Source organism: Pseudopodoces humilis, chromosome 7 (genome assembly GCF_049639895.1).
Source record: "Pseudopodoces humilis isolate 2021_Gansu_Grassland_sample_001 chromosome 7, ASM4963989v1, whole genome shotgun sequence".
Lineage (NCBI taxonomy): Eukaryota > Metazoa > Chordata > Aves > Passeriformes > Paridae > Pseudopodoces > Pseudopodoces humilis.
In genome coordinates, this window is record NC_142206.1 from 49,401,278 (window position 1) to 49,420,582 (window position 19,305).

Consider the following 19,305-nt stretch of genomic DNA (forward strand, 5'->3'; position numbering starts at 1 on the left):
GTAGCTAATATTAAGTGATTGTATTATTCTTGAGTTTCTTTGCCAGTAATTGCATATGTTTTGTTAAGTGTAGGATATTCCAAAACAGGTATTTTCACTGAGATAGAATGAATTTGGATATATATGAGTAAGTAGACAAAAATATAGTACTTAAGCTCATCTCAAAATCAGTTACTCAAAAATTACAAGAATTGAGGTTTTTTTTTTTTTTTTCCCTTTACCAAATTCTGGAAGTGTAGAATCAAGATACTTGCCCATCTGCTGTTTTTGCAGTATTTCAAATCTTTGGCGTTTTCATAGGAATTTCTGTCTTGAGCTTTACATGTAATACATGGTTCCTATAGATTTGTCCATTGAAAATGGAACTGAAATGTATTAAATAAGAGGTAGTCTCTGAATTTGAAATAGGTGTAGTTCTTAAAATTTAGAGAAATTTTAAAATCCTCTGTTATTTTTATCTTGGTCAAGTAATGTATGAAGGGAACAAAATGCCTTATGTTCTATAAGAATTTAACTTTGTTAAGATTTTTTCATTGAATCATTTGAGGTGTTATTTTAAAATCACTAAAAACTTCTACAACTGATGCAATCCAGCTGTAATCTAGAGAATGAGATAACGTTGTTTAATGTTCTCTGCTAAACTTTTGCCAATAATTATTAATGTTTCTATATATTTCAGTTAATTTCTTATTCCTTTTTCTTTTGCTGTGGGACAGTATATTTTGATACCCTTAATGTCAAGCCATTTATAATAAAAATAGCTTTTAGAGCTAAATTTCTTTCATAATAAGATACTCTATTGAGTTTCTCAGCATCAGGTAGAGCCTTTGAGGGAGAATGTTTTTATAGAGTAAATGTTTCAGCTTTTAATAAGTATTATTAGGCATTAATGCAGCAGTTTTTAATGAATTTTAAATTGTCTTAAAGGAACCCAGCCAGAATGGACCTCTTTTTACTGAGTTAAAGTTCTACATGCGAGCTGCTAAGCCAGATGAAAGTAAGCAGTCTATTAAAATGTTTTTAATGAACTACAAGCATTTATGAAAATAAAGCCTGTAGTAGTAGTAAAGTAAGGTTGAACTTTGAGAATCTGTTCAGGTAATTTTCAAAATTATTTTTCGATTACTGAAATTGATTTCAGATATATAGTAAATTAGAGGGTTTTGGTAAGAAGTTCTTTGTAGTTCTGTTGGTAGTATTGTCTAAATTTAAACTTGAGTTGCATCTCTATCCCTACAATGGATGTGTGATTAACTTTCCTGTGTACTTTGCATACACATTTCCATGAAATAAGCAGCTCACAGTTATTCAGAAACTGTAAGTGGTGTGACTGTTCCCTTTTTATGTAAGTGTCTACTTATGCAAATTAATGAACTTAACTTTATTTGTATTTTCAGTTCAGAAGTGGACTAAGTCCCATAAACTGAAATATTTAGGTGTACCAAGATATTGGGGTTCTGGCTTGCATGAAAGAAATGGAAACAGGTGAATATATCTTTTGTTCACACATATTGGAATTTATTTCATCCACAACCATTACCTCTTTTAGGCTAAGTTACTTTATAAGGTGTATTTTCCGCTTATCTTCATGTTGTTCACTTCTGCTACAAATTTTCATGTGCATGGCAAGGGTATGTTTAAGGGCTATATAAATAGATAGATTTTGTCAATGTTGTTTGTTACTGCTATTTGTGTTTGTTACAGTCTTCATAACTGAGATTTCATTTGTTGTGAGCATTGCTATGTAAAGCAATGGTGCTATTTCTGTATATGTGGTTTAGGAGCTTTTTATATTTTAATTAAAAGAAAGTAAATTTCTAATGTACAAGTTCTGGAATAATAGGACTAAAGTTTTTCTCGTTGTGTGCACTGAAAGAGTGTTTTCTCTCACAAATATTAAGGACTTAATGTTATCTCAAATCTGTTCTATTTTCCCTAGGGTTGGGGCTTTTTCTGGCTTAATCTGTGAGCTAGAATAATTGCTAGTCTCAAATTAAATTTGTTTTAAGTCTAGGGATAGTTTTTAGTATTGTTCTATGCCAGGAAAGGTTTTTGTGACTTGGTCTTTAATGTTAATGCCTGCTTATGTAATAGTCCTTGTTTCCTAGTGACCGTTCTCTACACAGATGTGCTGCAAAGGGGTTTTGGTAGTTCTCTGGCAGCTTACAGTAGGTCAGGCTTCTTTGTGTGGCTCACTGCATAGGACAGTCGGTGTGAATGCCTTAGTACATCAGAAATATCAGTGTTTCAGTAGGCCCCCAACTGTAAAACTAACCAAAAAACAACATTCATTTTGACAGCAAAAGTAAATGCAGCATTTTTTTTTATTCTGCAAATAAAAGTGACTTAGCATTTGGTGCTTAGTGCATGAATTTCTTTAATATAGCCACTATGAGCTCTAGTTCTAGAACCAGGTTGGCTATAGCAATGAATATTAGAACACCTCTGGCAAGCGAGGGGTTTTTGTTGTTAACAATAGGTCAAAAATATTTGCAATAGATTTCAGTAAAGGAGCATTGTAAGTGAACATGTTTAATCACTTAGCCATTTATAAAAACTAAGAAATGTATTTTTGTAAGTACATGATGCTTGGTTTTGCCTATAGTGAGTTGAGTTACAATAGGGATGTTTTCCTCTGTGAGTTAATTTGTTGCATAACTAGATTAGAGAGAAGTTTTTCTGGTGGGTGAACATTTTGAGTAGCTGATGTAAAAAAGGTAAGAATTGATATACAGTGTTAAAAACCCTCTGTATTTCAAGTATTTCCCACAGTTTCTTTTGAGAGAGACAAATTCAGTCACTAGTTAGTACAGTTAACATGCAGATAAAATATTTCCCCTCTTTACAACTCAGTAACTTTGCTGGTTTTGTGGGTTTATTTTTTTTTGTCCTTGAATTTAGCTATCGATTTTTGATAATGGACCGATTTGGCAGAGATCTTCAGAAGATGTATGAAGAGAATGCAAAGAAATTTTCCCATAAAACTGTACTACAATTAGGCCTGAGAATAGTAAGTTTTAAAAATACATTTTATTTTCTCGATCTGTCGTCCCTATGTAAATGTCTCAGTTCAGTCCCACTTTTGTGCCGACTCCAGGTCCTCTGGTGGGCAGTCCTGGGTACTGCATTCACATGACTTTTGTTTTGTTAGCTTGATATTCTGGAGTATGTCCATGAGCATGAATATGTGCATGGAGACATCAAGGCCGCAAACCTCCTTCTGAGTTACAAGAACTCTAATCAGGTATTTATAATGCATTTTACTCCTCATGTTTTAAACCTTCTATTTGACAACAGTGAAAGTGCTTTGAACCTGTGAAATCTAGCAGAAGCTGATTTTTAAGAATGTATGTGGTAACATTATTTCCGCTTGACATTTATATCTAGTTAATATTCTGTGATTTTTAATGCATTTTGCTGGACAGTTATCAATTGACTATTTGGCCTAAATAGTATTCTAGAGAAATTCTCGAGATTAAAAAAAAAATTGACTCATAAATAGGTATTTGCAGGTGGAAGGCTAAAATTATATAGCACGCTGGTAAATTATGATTGCCTGCCTGCATTGTTACCTCTTTGCTTTGTTCAAGAAATCCATCAGATAAGTGTTCTGTTACTTGAAAAAAATGGTCTTTACAGTGTTGATTGTTCCACTTGATTTATGTCTTTCATTTTTCTGCATTTTTAACTCTCTACTATTCAAACAATGCATATTAGAGTTTCAAATTATGTATTTGTTCTTGCCCAAATGTTTTAGCTTGTGAAAGAAGTAAAATAATAAGTAATTTCAGTTCTCTTAAAGTAACTGTGTTACTTTGTTAATAAGAAGTAATAGTATGTATTACTATTGTTCAAATGGGTCAACTGACTTAAAACAGGGTAACACAGTGAGTGTATTTATAACTCTATGGACATTACTTCTTGTTTTGCTTGTTACTTGGGTTTTTGTGGTTTTTTTTAAGACCTAATTTTTCTGGTAATAACTATAACTATTTAACAGTTACTTAACTATAACTGTTCTTGCCTTCTGTAGCAGCAAGAAATGACTTCTGGATCAGACTGCTTTGTGGAAAACAATAAAACCTACCTGACATATTGTTTTCAAATCATACGTGTTAAGATTAATAAAGTAATGAGAATAATTCAGAGTTGTTTTGCCATTCTTACCATTCTTAATACTTTTAAAGAAGTTATGAGAATGGTTGGGAGTTGCATATATTATTTGTGTATTTTTTGTATTTATAGTTCTTTAACCTTAGACTGCTTTGTGGAAATTATTAGGTGTACTTGGTGGATTATGGACTTGCCTACCGTTACTGTCCTGAAGGAGTTCACAAAGTATATAAAGAAGATCCTAAAAGGTGCCATGATGGAACTATTGAATATACCAGTATTGATGCACACAAGGGTGTGGGTAAGGATATAAAACTCAGCAGTAGGCATTTGCATATCCTTTTTTATTTAAAAGACTTTTTATTTAAAAGACTTTACAAAACTCAGTGCAGCAAATTAACAAACCAGGTTTCTGATTCTAAAAATGTTTTTCCTTTTTTTTTCTATGTGCTATGCTTTATGTGCTTTATGTGCTATTTTTCTTTTTTTTTCTATTTACTAACTTTTCGTACTTGTATTTTTAATGTAACTTTCTTAAGAGCTCCTTAATTTATAAAGATCAGAGGTCCAGTGTATTGCTTTTTATTAACCAAGTAGAAAAGTAATAGTGCTTGTGAGATCTCAGTAGAAAAATAGGTACTGGTTTTAGGAGAAAAATAGTTGCTGTTATCAATGTGAAAATATTTTTTATTTTAACTTAAAAAACTTCATTTAATTAATTAATTATGCCTATAGTCACTGAACATCAGAAAGCAGTAAGTGAGAAAAGGTTAAATATGTAAAGGACAGGTTTATGTCAGATTAATCATTGAGGAATTATAGTGAATGCCAGCTTCATTTTTTTAATTCTTAAATTTTGCTTTATTAGCATAGGAGTGTTTTCTGAAAAAATAACAGTTGTTGAAAATGATTATTTACTTGAGGATACTTAAAGTGTAACATAATCAAAGACAACTTGATTTGTTGATTTATACTTCTAGTGTAGTTTGTGGTCACTGTTCATGTGAATTGTTTTGGTGGGGTTTTTTTGTGAAGGCTTAGGGATCTGATATCATACTGTCCTTTGTTCAGTTTTCAGGCCACATAAAATAATTCAGCATTGTAGAATATTTTTTGAGGGAGGTGGGGTTTCAGCACTTCTACCTTTTTATAGACAAAGGGAAGTAAAAACTATTTTGAACAGAAAGTCAATCACTTCACCAGCTTGTTCTATTTTTTCCACAACCGAAGTACTTAAAAAGCTTCCCAAATTGGGATAACTGCAGCATGTCATGTCTTTGAATAGGGGAGATTGATAAAGGACTTGAAAATGAAGTGATCCTTCCAGATGTGGGAACAGTATTTTTTCCTTCCTACCTTTCATGCTAAAATAAAGACATAAGTAACAGATACAGTAGCGTTACATTGTTAGCATTGTCTTAACATATTTATAAATTTTTACTGTTAAACTGTGTGTGCTTTCTAAGCTGATGTTATGGTCAGTTTTTTTATGTGTGCATATATATTTAGCACCATCGAGACGTGGTGATCTGGAGATCCTGGGTTACTGTATGATTCATTGGCTTAGTGGCCATCTACCATGGGAAGATAATTTGAAAGATCCAAATTTTGTCAGAGACTCAAAAATCAGGTGAGAAACCACTTGTTTTCATTCTCTTATGAAAATGAAAATGTCTTTCAGTAGAAATGCTCTGTACTTTCAGTATGTTCCCTTTTGGTGAGTAGCTATCTTTTTGTGTAGCCCCCATTTTCCTTTTGTGTCTCATGTATCCTTGACTTGTAATTAAACTTCAGTTGTACTGTTCTGCTGTTTTCTTTTGTGTATGTGAGATTTTATTTTTCCACTGTGGTATTGGCACTCTAGAATTGCCATGGTGAAGCCAAAAGCACTCTTAGCAGGATGCAGGTAATCATCAGTCATGCTTTACAGGAAGAGAAGTGTGGAGTGCGAGTCCCTTTTACACCATGCTCTGATACATGTGGCAGAAATGAAGGCTAAAGGGGAATCTCAAATGTCTTTGAGCGTCATTCCAGCTAGAACACTACTGTTAGGGGATTTTAAAATTATATTTCATTTTGTCCCTCAGCCTCAATGTCAACATGTTATCATCTTCCCCTCAGCCCAGATCAACCTTCTCTTGTCATGTATTTAATATGAAGAGAGCTGTCCCAGCACAGCAGTTTCTGTCTCATTAACAAGTATTTGTTATTTGGCTTCCTTAGAATTGGTATGTGAGGGTTGAGAATGGACCAGTTCTTCTTCTTCAGTCTTCTACTTGCTTTTAAGAATCAAAGACTCTTTCAGATGGCCCATCTGACATTCATCAGATTCTCAAATGTGCTGCACACCTACAAATGGCTATACTGAGTCATACCAGAGGTTTATGCAGTAGTTTTCCTTGCATCTGACAGTGGCCCAAACTAGCTACTTAAATAGTTTATCAGAACAGGACAGAATTTTGAAAATTCAAAAGAAACAGTAGTTTTGACTAATTTTATTTTTCAGATGTAGAGATAATATTTCCATTTTGATGGACAAATGCTTTCCTGGGAAAAATAAACCAGGTAAGGGGAGCTATTTTAAAATACTTGTTTACTGAACTTTTTATATATTTTAATTTTTCCTTTCAATCAGGAACAATAAAGTGGCATGAATTAGATTGTTGCCTAAGAGAAGTCTAGACTGTTTGTTTTGGCTGCAGTTATATGCACCACAGACACTGTGTTGCTTCTGGTTAAGCACAGTATTAATTTCAAACATGCGATGTGTAAATTGATTTTTTAATTTAATTATTATTAAGTTAATTAAAATTATTTTAATTTAATTCAGATAACAGAATTTTAGATATGGAAATTTAAGAAGTAATGCAAACTTAAAGTATAGGTTGTTCCTGTTTGGCATATGTGATTTGGTGAATACATTTTTTTTTTTTAAACCGACTTTAATAGAAATGGACTTTCTTGGGATGTTAATATTTAGTTATTTCCAGCTATTCCTGGTGGTCAGAAGAGTTTTCTCATTGCAGTGTGACTTGTTTTTTCAGTGGTCTGATGTTTCATGTATTTTTTAGTGTACGTTTCAGTCTTGAACTAATGTAGTTCTGAGATAACATTGAATTTCCTTTTCCACATTTTTAAATATAGACGTAAGAAATACCATGTAAGTAAGCATTCATTGGTGAAGATTGGCCTATTAGGTTTTTTACAACTGACTGTTTTCTTCATTACAATAAGCATGTAAAAAACAGTGATGCTGTCACCACTGAGTAATGAACCTTGGTATAATTTTTTTCTAAAATGTGTAGTAGTAAAGACATAATTATTATGAGTTTATAAATAACCATTTCAAAAATAGCGTAAGTAGTGCATGCATAATTTCTGTCTCTTTTGTAGTAAAAGTGAATGATTAAAACATTTTCAAATAGAAATTAATTGGAGGTGCCATTTCTTTAGATGAATTGGCCAAATATATGGAAAAGGTGAAGCTACTCAGCTATGAAGAGAAACCTGTTTATCAGCATTTCCGAGAAATACTTTTGCAAGGTCTCAAGGGCATTGGACAAAAGGATGATGGCGTGCTTGACTTTGGCTTGGCAGAGAATGGAGACTTTCCAAGAAATCCTGTGCAAAAGGTTTTACTCTAAAAATTCATGTAATTTTTATTGCATTTTGTTGAGCTAAGTAAGAGTTAGTGGTATTGGAATTAGGTGTCATAACTTAATCTAGTAGCAAATAATTAACTAGTGAAATGTTTAAGTTCTAGTTACACACATTATTTCTCTAATTCAACTTAACTAATTGTTAATAAAACTTAATGTAGAATGATGCTTATAGAGGTACTTTCATAGTAGATAGTACCTTGGATAATAAAATTTGTATACCTGGATATAATGACGTTTGAACAGATGAACATTTGGTTAATTTACTTTCTTTAAATTGGTAAAACTCCAGATGGATCAAAGTACATGTAAGATTAGTCTAGTTTTTGTTTCATATTAGTTTCCTTTCCATGACTAATTCAAAACTTAGTTTTAAGTATACATCTTTATGCCAGGTATTTGATTCTGGAATTCACATACTGATTTCACTGTGATCTGGTATGTTATTTTTGAGTGTTAACTGTATTGGTAGGCTAGGGTTATTTTCCTTGTATTTAAGAAGGCTTAAACTCTGGACTTGAATTTGAATATGGCATTAAGGACTTTTTAAGCTTTGGGGAAAGTGTATGTTAAAACAGCTTATAACCATAAAAAAGTGGTCACATAATAGGACAGTAATTTTCATCTTCTACTTCAAACTGCATTTATTTCTTCTTTATTTACATTTGTTAATAGCAGGTGGGCAGTTTATTGGTTCCTTTAGCATGAACTGAGAATTCTAATACAGGATAATAGTACAAGTACGTTGCCTGCTTACTGACATGATCAGCAGTGTGTTAAACATGGGGAAAAAGCAGGAAAAAAAAACCCTGTATGATTCTAGAGTCTTCTGAAGATAAACGTTCAGCTTTTCTTGGATCTTTTTGCCTAGTAAAAAGTATTTTGGCTACAATCATACAGCTGTGGCCTCTATACTAATGTTTTCTACTGAACTGAGTGTAATGGTCCCTCCAAAAGGAGATCTTGATAGCGTAAGTTCTGTTCCCCTGTGGTTTGATATGGCTTGCGACCTGTATTTTGGGGAAAAAATAATCTGTCTTTAATGGTTGGCTGGTTTCTTTGCTGAGTAAGTTGGCCTGCTGCAGAGCCAACATCTGTGACCTTTAATGTCCTTGTCCAGCAGGGATGTCTGGTGCACATTTTCAATGGAACAAAAACTTCAAAAATCTTGGCTTTTTAGCCTGTATCAGTCAAGACCATTACAAAAGGGTGGGATAATCTTTTCTGTAGGTTCTTACCTCCTGACATCAAATAGAAGTAAGCCTTTTCATTGGGTTTCTCTTTTTTTAATATACTTTGAGAACCATATGTATGGTCAGCTTACTCAGTTATCAGAAATATGAAGCACTTTAGATAAAACACACAGTGACACTGGGCCACTTGAGTAAGTGTTTTCAGAGTCTGCTTCATATTTCAGTGGACTTGATGCTACTTCATGCCAGCTACTGCTAGAATGTCCGGACAGAATAAGATTGATTGACATCATAACCTTGCTTTTGACCAAACACCAGGACAGATTACCCTTCTATGTTGGGTTTTGTGGGCCTTGTAGCAACTGCAGTATAGGCTAGGGTAGGAGATGACTTAGTGTTTTAAAGATAAGCTCCAAATTCCAAACTTCATTAAAAACTACTCTCCATAAAGATAATTTGCCATTGATCAGAAGCATTTTGCCTCTGAAGGCCAGGATCTTCTGTTGTGTGCTGCATTTTGTTTGGCATTCTTAATGCTTAATTTGAGAAAGAAAATGCAGTGTGGCATCCACCCTTGAAAAGATTGTGACCTCTAACACAAAACATGTATGACGTTTTGTCTCTACTGATCTTTTAATCACAGCAGGTCTTAACACTCCTGTTCTTCATTTCTTTTGGTGCAGTCTACCATAATATTTTCTTAAAACAGTGTTATTTGATATTCTGAAGTTACGCTGTTTCTTAGCTGGGACGTAATATTTCTACCTTCAATGTAAATACATTCTTAGAATGTAGGATTCTCCTGTGCTTTCAGCTAATTGAGCCATGGTGGTCATTATATGTTACATATAAGCATGGTTGTTCTGGAATCTCAGTCATTCTCCAGTGTTGGTATTTGGGTAAAAGTCACAGATGTCTGCTGTAAGCATTTTATTTTCTTTATCATGGCTCAAGTTTCCCCAGATGTATAAGTAAATGAAACATAGTCCGCAGCTCTGCTTGAGTTTTTTCCTTTTCCTGTATAGTTTGTGAGTGTGGTATTCTCTGGTAGTTCTAGACAAACAAGAAGCTAGCAGTACCAGGTATTGAAGGAAGTATTTCAAGCTCTTGACTAAATTATTTAGAGCGAGGACCACATTTTACTGTTGTTCAGTGCTGAAGAGTGGCTGGGAAATACTGGGAGTAAAGTAGCCTGGAAAAATACAGATCTTAGTGATTTGTGGTTCCTTCTAATGTTCAGGTTCAGATGTGCAAGTGTTGCTTTTGTCAGATGAATGCTGCCTGATTTCTACTGCCATGTAATTCACCTGCATCAAGATTAAGAAACCACTTTTTATTAAATAAGCTTGGGAACAAGATAAATGTATTTTGCCTTTGTGTAATATGTATTGAATATCTGTTTTTCTGATGAGCATTTAAAATGTTTCCTAGTACAATTGGGAGGAATGCATTATCTCTCATATAAAAGCAGTACAGTGCTGAAATAGTCCTCCTTAATTTTGGTCAGAATGAGCAAAAGTGTCTGTGTTTATTCCTGCCTAATGCATCACAAATCTGCTGACATGCTAACCTTGGAGTCTTGGCTGGCGGTAATCAGGCCTGTGCACCGGCAGGAAAGATGTACCTAATGCACTCCATCAGTGCAGTTTGCATATGGAAGTTCTCACAGGGGAGCTGCCCTGTGCCAGCTGAGGGTTACCTGCCCACTGCAGTTATTGTATGTAATTATCGAACCAATCTGTTCAGCCCAGCAGGGTTTAGATGGTAATCATGAAGCAACACTTTGGAAAGGAAAGATGTAATGCACTCTCCCCTTCTCCCGTGAGCTGTGTGAAGTTGTAGCCACTTTTAAAGCTGTATTAGTAAAGCTCTAGTCTCACACAATTAAAAAATAAATAAAGAAGAAGGAAAGGTAAAACTCCTCCAGTGTTCAACGCTTTTCATGAATGCCTGATGCAGGTCTGTTCATCTTTTGTAAAAATTATGTCTTTAAAACAATAATTTTCCATAAGTACTTCAGGAATACTTTGCAATAGTAGGATTAATTGTAATACACAGTTAAGAGTTCTATCCACTTAAAGGTTTTAAGATAATGTACCTTGAAAAGATTTCAGATTTTCCAAATACCTGTTGTTGGAACAGAATCCATGGTTGCTATTTAAAAAAAAAAAGTACTGGTAGAGTGAGTATTAGCTGCTTTTAAGCTGTGCAAAGAAAGCCTTAAGAAGCAAAGATACAGAAAAACTTGAATTTAATGTGTAATTTTTTTAGAAAAACCCAATTAATATGAACTTTGGATAAAGTGTTTTTATGTGTTAGGTTTTTCAGATTGCTCCTCTTGTAACATTTATTCAGTGTAAGTTAAAAAACTCCCCAGGTTATGATCGCAACACCTCATGTTTTCCTACATCAAAATTTCACCTACTAAAGTGATCTGCAGATTGGAGAACTGTTGTTTTAAATCGTGTATGGATTAGTACCAGTATTCTTGTGTTAATATAGGAATAAATTTTCTCTATGACTGGAGACATTTTATAATACATAATATAAAATAAGGCAATACCTTGTGAGGATATTGTCTACTTTACATAGTCTTTCCTGCACTTGAGCTCAATTGCTATTTTTTGTTATTTAGGTATTTATTTGTTTATTTTTCAGAAAAGAAGAAAGGCTGCAGCTAGTGAGAGCACTGAGGTGGAAATGGGAGACACAGGAAGTCCAAAGAAAAAGAAAGTTGCTATTTCTAGTAAGTCAAAAGGTTGTTCTAACAGTCACATGTACTGGTGTGGCAGGAGAGCTTGGCTGAAGTGCAGACCCCCCACATAGCCACTTGCTCCACTCCTCAGTGGGACAGAAGGAGAAAATAGGATGAGAAAACCTTAAAACAAAGATGAGGAAGTCTATTACTGTTTACTGTTTTGGGCAAACCAGACTCAATTTGAGGAAAATAAATGTAATATATTATAAATTTAAAATAAATTTGGATAGTGGCAAACATTAAAACAACACCTTTCTTTCTCCTTCCCCCAAGCTCAACCTAACTACTTCACCCTAAACTCTAGCACCCTTCTTGTTCAGTGCAGGGGTCCTGGAGGGGAAGTCTGCTGTGGTCTCTGCTGCTCCTTCATCCTTACATTTTCCCCCTGCTCCCGGGCTCTCTTCTGGGTTGCAGTGTTTCTGGGAAAAAAAAAAAAAAATTGGCCCAGTTTTTTCAGGAAATACCCATTTTCTCCAGGTTGGGCTCTCACACGAGTTGCAGGTGATATCTCCTCCGTTCTGGGTCCTTCCTGAGCTACAGGGAATATGTGCTCTGGTGCAATGGAGTACCATTTCCACCTCTGATTTTGGTATTCTGTCTGCTGTTTCCCGCTCTTCTCCTGCACTGCTACTGCAATTCTACTTGTCCAGCAAATTGTTTTGTCCTTTCTTAAATCTTTCCACTGAGGTGCCACAAACAAATTTGGCTCAGCTTTGGCCTACAATGGGTTTCTTCTGAAGCTTTGGCCTACAGTGGGTTTGTACTGGAGCCAGCTGGAAAGGGCTATGTCAGCCACAGGAGAGCATCTGGCCTCTCCCCACAGAGCTAGCTCTGAAGCCGACCTCGGCTTACCAAAACCCAGCCACATGGCCATCAAATACCCAATAGAACCTTTAGCAGTTCAAGTGCTTTTGATCTTTTGCAATTTCTTCTTATATTAACTTTATTTAATAAAGTTAAAATATTTCAACTTTCTGTGTAAGAAAGGATTATGCTCCAATTAAGTACTGCCCAAGGCTGCTTGAATTGCTGGATGATAAAAATTCATGGCTGAACCCTGTTATTTTGCCATTATTCATTCTCTGATCATTCTTATTTTTGTCCTCCTGTCTTGTCCAGTTCACTGTAAAAACATGCTGACTCCTCAGGATTCCTCTTCACAGAGTATTAAAGCCAAGGGCTAACAGCAACAGCTTCCAAAAGCAAGCGTGTTTAAAGTTAAGGAAAGGATTAGCTATAAGATTAGAAAATGCTGAAGCTATTATTTCAACATAATTTGGCATAGTTTCAGTGCAGTATGGAAAAAGTTACGGACAGATAAAGTAGGATTATTGAAAATCCCACATGAGAAATCTTCAGTAGATCTGTATAGGGTAAGCTGATGGTGAGTGTCCAGTCAAACTGCTTTATGGATCTGAACTTGTAATGCCTTTATGTAAATGTGAACTGAATTCAAGTAATAGCAAAGATACTTTTCCTAAAGAATTTTCAGTTTATAATTTTAAGTCAAATACCAGATGTTGTCTGTAGTCAAATAGTCTAAAAATAATAAAGCACTAGGACTGAAGTCTACCCCCCGAAAAATCTCCTTGTTTAAAAATGGTTTGATGAAGGAGTATTGCAGGATCCGAAACTTTTAACCTTTTAAGGACAGTAATAATATTGGTGAGTTCTGGATTTACTCTGGTATACTTACTCAAACTTTATGGCACAAAGTACAAGGAATGAAGTTAATGTTATTCCAGGAGGTGACTCTGCTTTGATCATTTTCAGCTGTTCATATAGCATTTTAATCATTGAGACCAATGATTATTTCACATTTTTGAATGCCTATTTACTTATTGACTTCAATTTGTTATAAACTCTGTAGTCTGTCAGTGGCTGAAAAAGTGTTAATTGGATTATTCCTCCTTTCAAAGCAATAGAATTACTTTATATGACACTGACACAGTTTTAGTATTTTAGATATAATTTAAGACTTTTTAACAAAAAATACAGTTGACTATTTTCTGGTTGTGATTTGATGCACATATGCAGAATATACTTTCTTTTCTTATGTTAGACTACTTTTTCCTGGTATTGTAGATTGAAATTCTTTTAGAAAGAGATGGAAAAGAACTTGAAGAATTGCAATCCAGGTGGTAACATCAGCTTTCTGTAAACAATGTTTTTTTCAGACTAAGTAAAGGTATTTGGGAGGCTGTATAGATTTCCAAGATAGATGAGAAAAACTTCCTCTTGCTAGTTCAGCAGAGTTACAGATGAAATGGCTCTAATGTCACCTTTTTTACACTACTCAATTTAATGAATACTAAGTAGAGGGAGTATATAAAATGCTTTCAGGTGAAATGTGATACATGTACTTACTCATTTGGTTCTCTCCGAATTTGGAGTTAAAAACTTTACCAACTATTACATGATTCATAAATCTGTGTTGAAGGAAAGGGTGACTGTTTCATAATCTTCTGATTCTGATGCTTTTATAGTTTGAAAAGGGCTGATTATTATAGAAATACTTAAAACTGTGTTTCCAAATCTGACTAGTTTTGTGTTATCATGGACTTGTTTCTCCATTATTTTTCCTGTGACTAAAAAAAAAAAAATAAAATCCTGAAGTTCAGTAAAATGGATATTTTCTTGATCCCTCTTAGTTATACAACTTGAACTTGAGTCATACAGGAATGCTTTAAAAGTTGTTAAAATTCTGTTTTATTGGTTTTGAAGAGGCATAAATACGGTGGAATGGTAGATGCTCTTTAGGTATTCAGACATCTCAGAAGTGTTTGAACAGAAAGCAATGGCAAGAAGAGCTGTGCAGCCTCTTGCTGTTCAGCTCATCAGCATTAACCACATCTGACTATGCAATTTGTCTTGTCCAGTCCAAAAGATTAGTTGTCTCCAAAAGATACTGATCAGCTGTGTGGCATTTTGAGTACTCTAAGGTACTCAGTGGCTACAGGAAGTCTGTGAGTATTGAAATCTGTTGGGGTTGGGGAGCCACAGACTTGGAGGAGGAAGAGGAAGACAGTATGGCACTGAGAAAGGACAGCAGTCATTGGAAATTCTTGCTTCTGCTGTCAGCTGCCTTTGGTTGTTCTCAGTGTAAAAGTGGCCATATCAGATGAGGTTGTTAAAGGCCTTCTCTTCCAATCCTGTCAGCCATCAGTGTTTCTGGAACAGTCAAGTGACTGTTTGGCAACAGAATTTCAGAAAGCCCTTGAGAAACAAGCTGTGTTGGACTTTAAAAATAAGTTGCATGAAATTTAGTGAAATTCTTAAATTGCTTTTTGTTTATATTTGCATGTAGGCAGCTTTTTGTTTTTTTTTCCTGACATAATGTACCCATAGGCTTCCCTGAAAAGGGGAATTTTGCAAGGTATTCTTTACAAAGTAGTATAGATGATGTTGAATTATTATATTAGCCAATCTATCTCCACCAGGAAAAGTGCTGTCAGAAGAAATGATTTTTATTTAAATGAGAAGCTTTTCCCCCCTCTGTTGCAGCTCCATTTTCAGTGTTAGCTGCCTTCCATTACTGTAGAAAAATATAGATGCTTATAAATGATGATACTGTTAAAACAGAATAACAAACTTCGGCATACACTGTACATATCACCAACACTCATGCAGGGGTGTAGTGCATAATATGATAGGACTGATACGCTTATTTTTGATCAGTTTGGTGGAACAGGCAGATAGTACAGGCATCCTCAGTGAAAAATCTCATAAATGCTGGAAAAACAAGTATTTCATGACAATTTGTGAATAATCCTAGGTTCAAAGCTACAAGAGAAATATAACAACTACCCCAGCAGGTATTTTTAAATTTCGGGGTTGATGAAGATTGGATTAGAGCAATACAGAATTTTTTTAGAACAGCCTTTTTTATTTTCTGTTCTGCATTTTTTAAAGACAGTTTTGGCGTTTATTAATTAGGACATGTAGAGAAAAATATTAAAGTAGCTATGACAATGAAAGTACTATATTTTTAATATACTTTTAAAATAGTCACTACTACTATGGGCAGGACTTCTGCTGGTCTGCATTGCTGGACAGCATCTACTATATTAAGGCCTTAAATGGGGTCTTTGGTTACTGTTGCAATATAAATGAAAAACTATGAATAATAAACAGCTTCAATATGAAAACAATCATACTGATTGGTTAGAAGAACATTCAAAAATTGTGGTTTAAAATGATTTCTCAATTAATAGGTACTTAGCTTTATGTTTATTTACCTTGCATGGCTTTGCATAAATCAGTATCTGGGTTAGTCTTAAATCTTTTTTTTTCTTTATTCAAGTAAGATTTATTACTTAATGTCCATTTAGGTGCTTTTTTGCATTTAGAGAATTTTTGGCTTTGTCACAAAGCTTTAGGAGAAAGCAAATCATATCTTTTTTGAGCTTGTTTATGGTGCAACTTGCTACTTGTCTTTCTGCTCTGTACCAATGCCCACATTACAGGTAGATTTTTTTTTTCCCCTTAATCTTGTACTCTAAAAGGCTTATTTTCTGTGAGACTTGTACTGGACAGTAGGTCTGATTGTGTTATGCATCTCTTCTTTCTTGTGGAGGATTAGGTATTGCCTACTATCTGTTACAGACTCCAGGAGAAAGTAGATACAAATTCTAAAACTATCCATCTCTGTGGTTAGTGACTGAAAGATCTGTCCCTTTCTGTGCTATTCTTAGCCTTCCCTTCCCTTTCTCAGGAATGTTGCAAGTTAAATGTTCTAGTACAAGAGTTATGTGAGCTGGGTTTAGAGGTTAAAAGCATGTTCTGCAATGTTGTATCTAAAAATTACCATAAAGATCTGGGTTTTAAGCAGAGAAATACTGTTTACAATCGCCTGAAATATTGACAAACTGACTTCTATATTTTGCATTAAGTATATTCAAACACTGAATAAAAAGTGATCTGTCTTTTTATGCCTTCCCCGGGACTGAGGATCTTCAAATCCTGTTTAAATTCGAAAAGGTGTGTTAGGAGATGCTTTTAATTTTAAAGACTTTTAAATATTGTGGATAGGAAATAGATTTGGTTTACATTTAAAATAGATTTGGTTTACATTTATCTCTGTAGTTCTTCACAAATAGTAGTGTTTTTTGGACAATTTGCAAGTGACAAATTCAGTGAGAATTACTTTGAACATGTGCCACTAATCATAATAAAAGGAAAAAATTAGTGTCCAACATGTAAAGTATGGGAGTGTTACTGTGTACTTCTGTGTGTGCTTGGAACACAGTTATTAATTTAATCTACCTTTATATTTTAGGCTTATTTCTGTACAATGGCTTCAGATAATTTCTAGCATTTAAACACATTTAAAATATAAGTAATTTAGGTTCCCTTTTTACATTTCATGGGACTTTGTTGTGTTTGCTGCTAATAAAAAGTATTAAAGCACCTTGTAATGAAAATTTGACATGTGTAAGGTTTTGTATCATAACTTTACATGTAGAACTAAGTAATTTAAGAAAAAAAAAGTTATGTCTGCTTTTTTGGTTGTTTTACTGTGACCTGAAGATGAATTGTAGTATGTTGAACAAGTATTGCAATTCAAACTCAGATATAAAATTTGCAAGTGAAATTTTTCTACAGGAAAGAAAAATTGTACTGTAGTGACTCAGATTTTTGCAGGGAACTAACCTTTTGCAAGATTGCAAGTAATGTTTTGGATTAAACTGCCTTCTTCCTGCAAATTGCTGTGTGGTGAAGAGGAAGGTTAATTTCAGACACATGCTGCATGGGATGAATTATTTCTGTTTATGTACAATTGTGTTTTGAAATATCATCAGTGAAGCAGTTTTTGCAAATAGAAGTAAAACAGTTTCAGTTTCATCTGGAATAATTTTATATTAAAATTCTTAAAAGAACACACATATATTTGATGTTATCAGTAAGAAGTATACAGGCATAAAGTTATAAATAATAGATTCTTGTGTTCTGATGTTTTTCCTTATGAGAATTTGAAAAGTATTTGCTTTATTTGTTGCAGGAAAGGGAGTACTTGGCAGAGCAGAGTAGCTAAAGCTAAGCCACATCCCACAAGTTCACTAACTTTTCTCTCTTATCCCCACCCACAGTCATATATACTGGAATTCAAGTCCATATTTGCATTCTTCTGATCTCTCCTTTTTTTTTCTGAGTCATATTTCTGAATTCTTATGGAAAAAGAGCTGCTGTCAAAACAAAAAAGGCCAACTAACCACAACTACTATTTGTTGCCTTTGCAATTTCTTCAGCAGCTTCAGAGTACTGAAAAATGCTTGTCTGAGAAGTGTTATTCACCAGGTTTTTTCAGTTATACAGGAGTTCCCTGGCTGAGCTGGGAAAGAGCTTGTCAGAGGACACTTCCTTAAAAGAAGGAAAATCTTCTTAGAAGAAGATTTCATCTTTTATCTTCTATAAAAGAAGAGTATCTCTTCATTGGTGCCATATTCAAACAGCCCAAAGTGATTGGAGAATACTGGTGTTTAACTCATTAAATGCTGCAGCCTGGCCTAAGTTCCCATTTGATATTTGCATCTGGTTGCTGAATGTAGTCTTCGGCTTCCAGCACTATTTTCTTATTCCTTCCATATGTAAATATCAAATGTATGGGTTCCAGTTTCTTGTTTCCTTTTTCAATCTGATGATTGTAGAACCCTTTAAAGGGGCAATTGAAGGAAAAGGTCTCCTAGAGAGCCATCTAGTAAAATGATTGGTTATTTGATACCAACAAAGACAGCTGAAATATACCTGGAGCACATTTTACAAGAGAAAAGTGATACTGTGATCAGGAAGAATTTGGAAGAACTGGCAGTTCTAAGCTCAGCTGCTTTGGAAACCACAAGTATATATTTATTACTTGAATTAGTAACAGAATTATTCTTGGCAATAATTGATTGCACTGCAATCTGTAGTAGTGGCATATGTAAGATCATAGATTAGGGACAGTCTCATTCCTACCTTATCACTTCTCAGGTTAACTGTGGCAATTTCACATATTTATGTGTAGAATAATTTAATACAGGCATGTAGTTGCCTGTATTAAAGCAACATCAGTCCTAACACTGTCCTACAGTGGCACATAGGGGTGTCTACACAGAAATGATAATTAAGCTTCATGTGTGTGGATACCAGTGGAGAATGTCTCTTCCAGAGAACTCCACCACATCATCCACCACTCCAGATTTACTGACCTTTGTTTCTTAAAGATGTAAATGTAGAACAAAATATGTGTGTAAGATTGTGCACACATATGCATGGACATTAGGTGTGGGGCTCTTTTTGAGAAAGGAAATCTTGTAATGTCTGGTCAATATACTTCTTTTGATGTTAGGTGTTTTATTCAATGATGATGACTACAAATTTGGCTTAAGAGCTATAGTTGCTGAAACTCTTCAGCCCATTAGCTGGAGACTGGCATGTACTTAGTCTGTGTCAAGTGTAGATTCAACATATGGAAGGTGATGCAGTTGGCTTACTTCTAGCATGTCTGCTATTAGATATTTTTCACTTACCTGATGTTTGCTAACAGTCTAAAATCTGTATGTGGCTCTGTTTTCAGATATTCTAACTTATGATGTAACTTAGA

At 34.5% G+C, this 19,305-nt stretch overlaps 1 protein-coding gene across 2 annotated transcripts in view; it reads left to right on the forward strand.

Annotated features, from left to right (window-relative positions):
- VRK1 (VRK serine/threonine kinase 1) overlaps positions 1–19,305 on the forward strand; it is a 35,733-nt gene that overhangs the window by 12,591 nt on the left and 3,837 nt on the right. For both annotated transcript variants that reach the window (XM_088057630.1, XM_005520148.3), the window contains exons 4-12: positions 928–997; positions 1,398–1,485; positions 2,902–3,010; positions 3,152–3,244; positions 4,282–4,414; positions 5,623–5,743; positions 6,620–6,678; positions 7,567–7,745; positions 11,624–11,711. In XM_088057630.1, the coding sequence (XP_087913756.1) occupies positions 928–997; positions 1,398–1,485; positions 2,902–3,010; positions 3,152–3,244; positions 4,282–4,414; positions 5,623–5,743; positions 6,620–6,678; positions 7,567–7,745; positions 11,624–11,711 (940 nt within the window). The remainder of the gene's footprint in view (positions 1–927; positions 998–1,397; positions 1,486–2,901; positions 3,011–3,151; positions 3,245–4,281; positions 4,415–5,622; positions 5,744–6,619; positions 6,679–7,566; positions 7,746–11,623; positions 11,712–19,305) is intronic.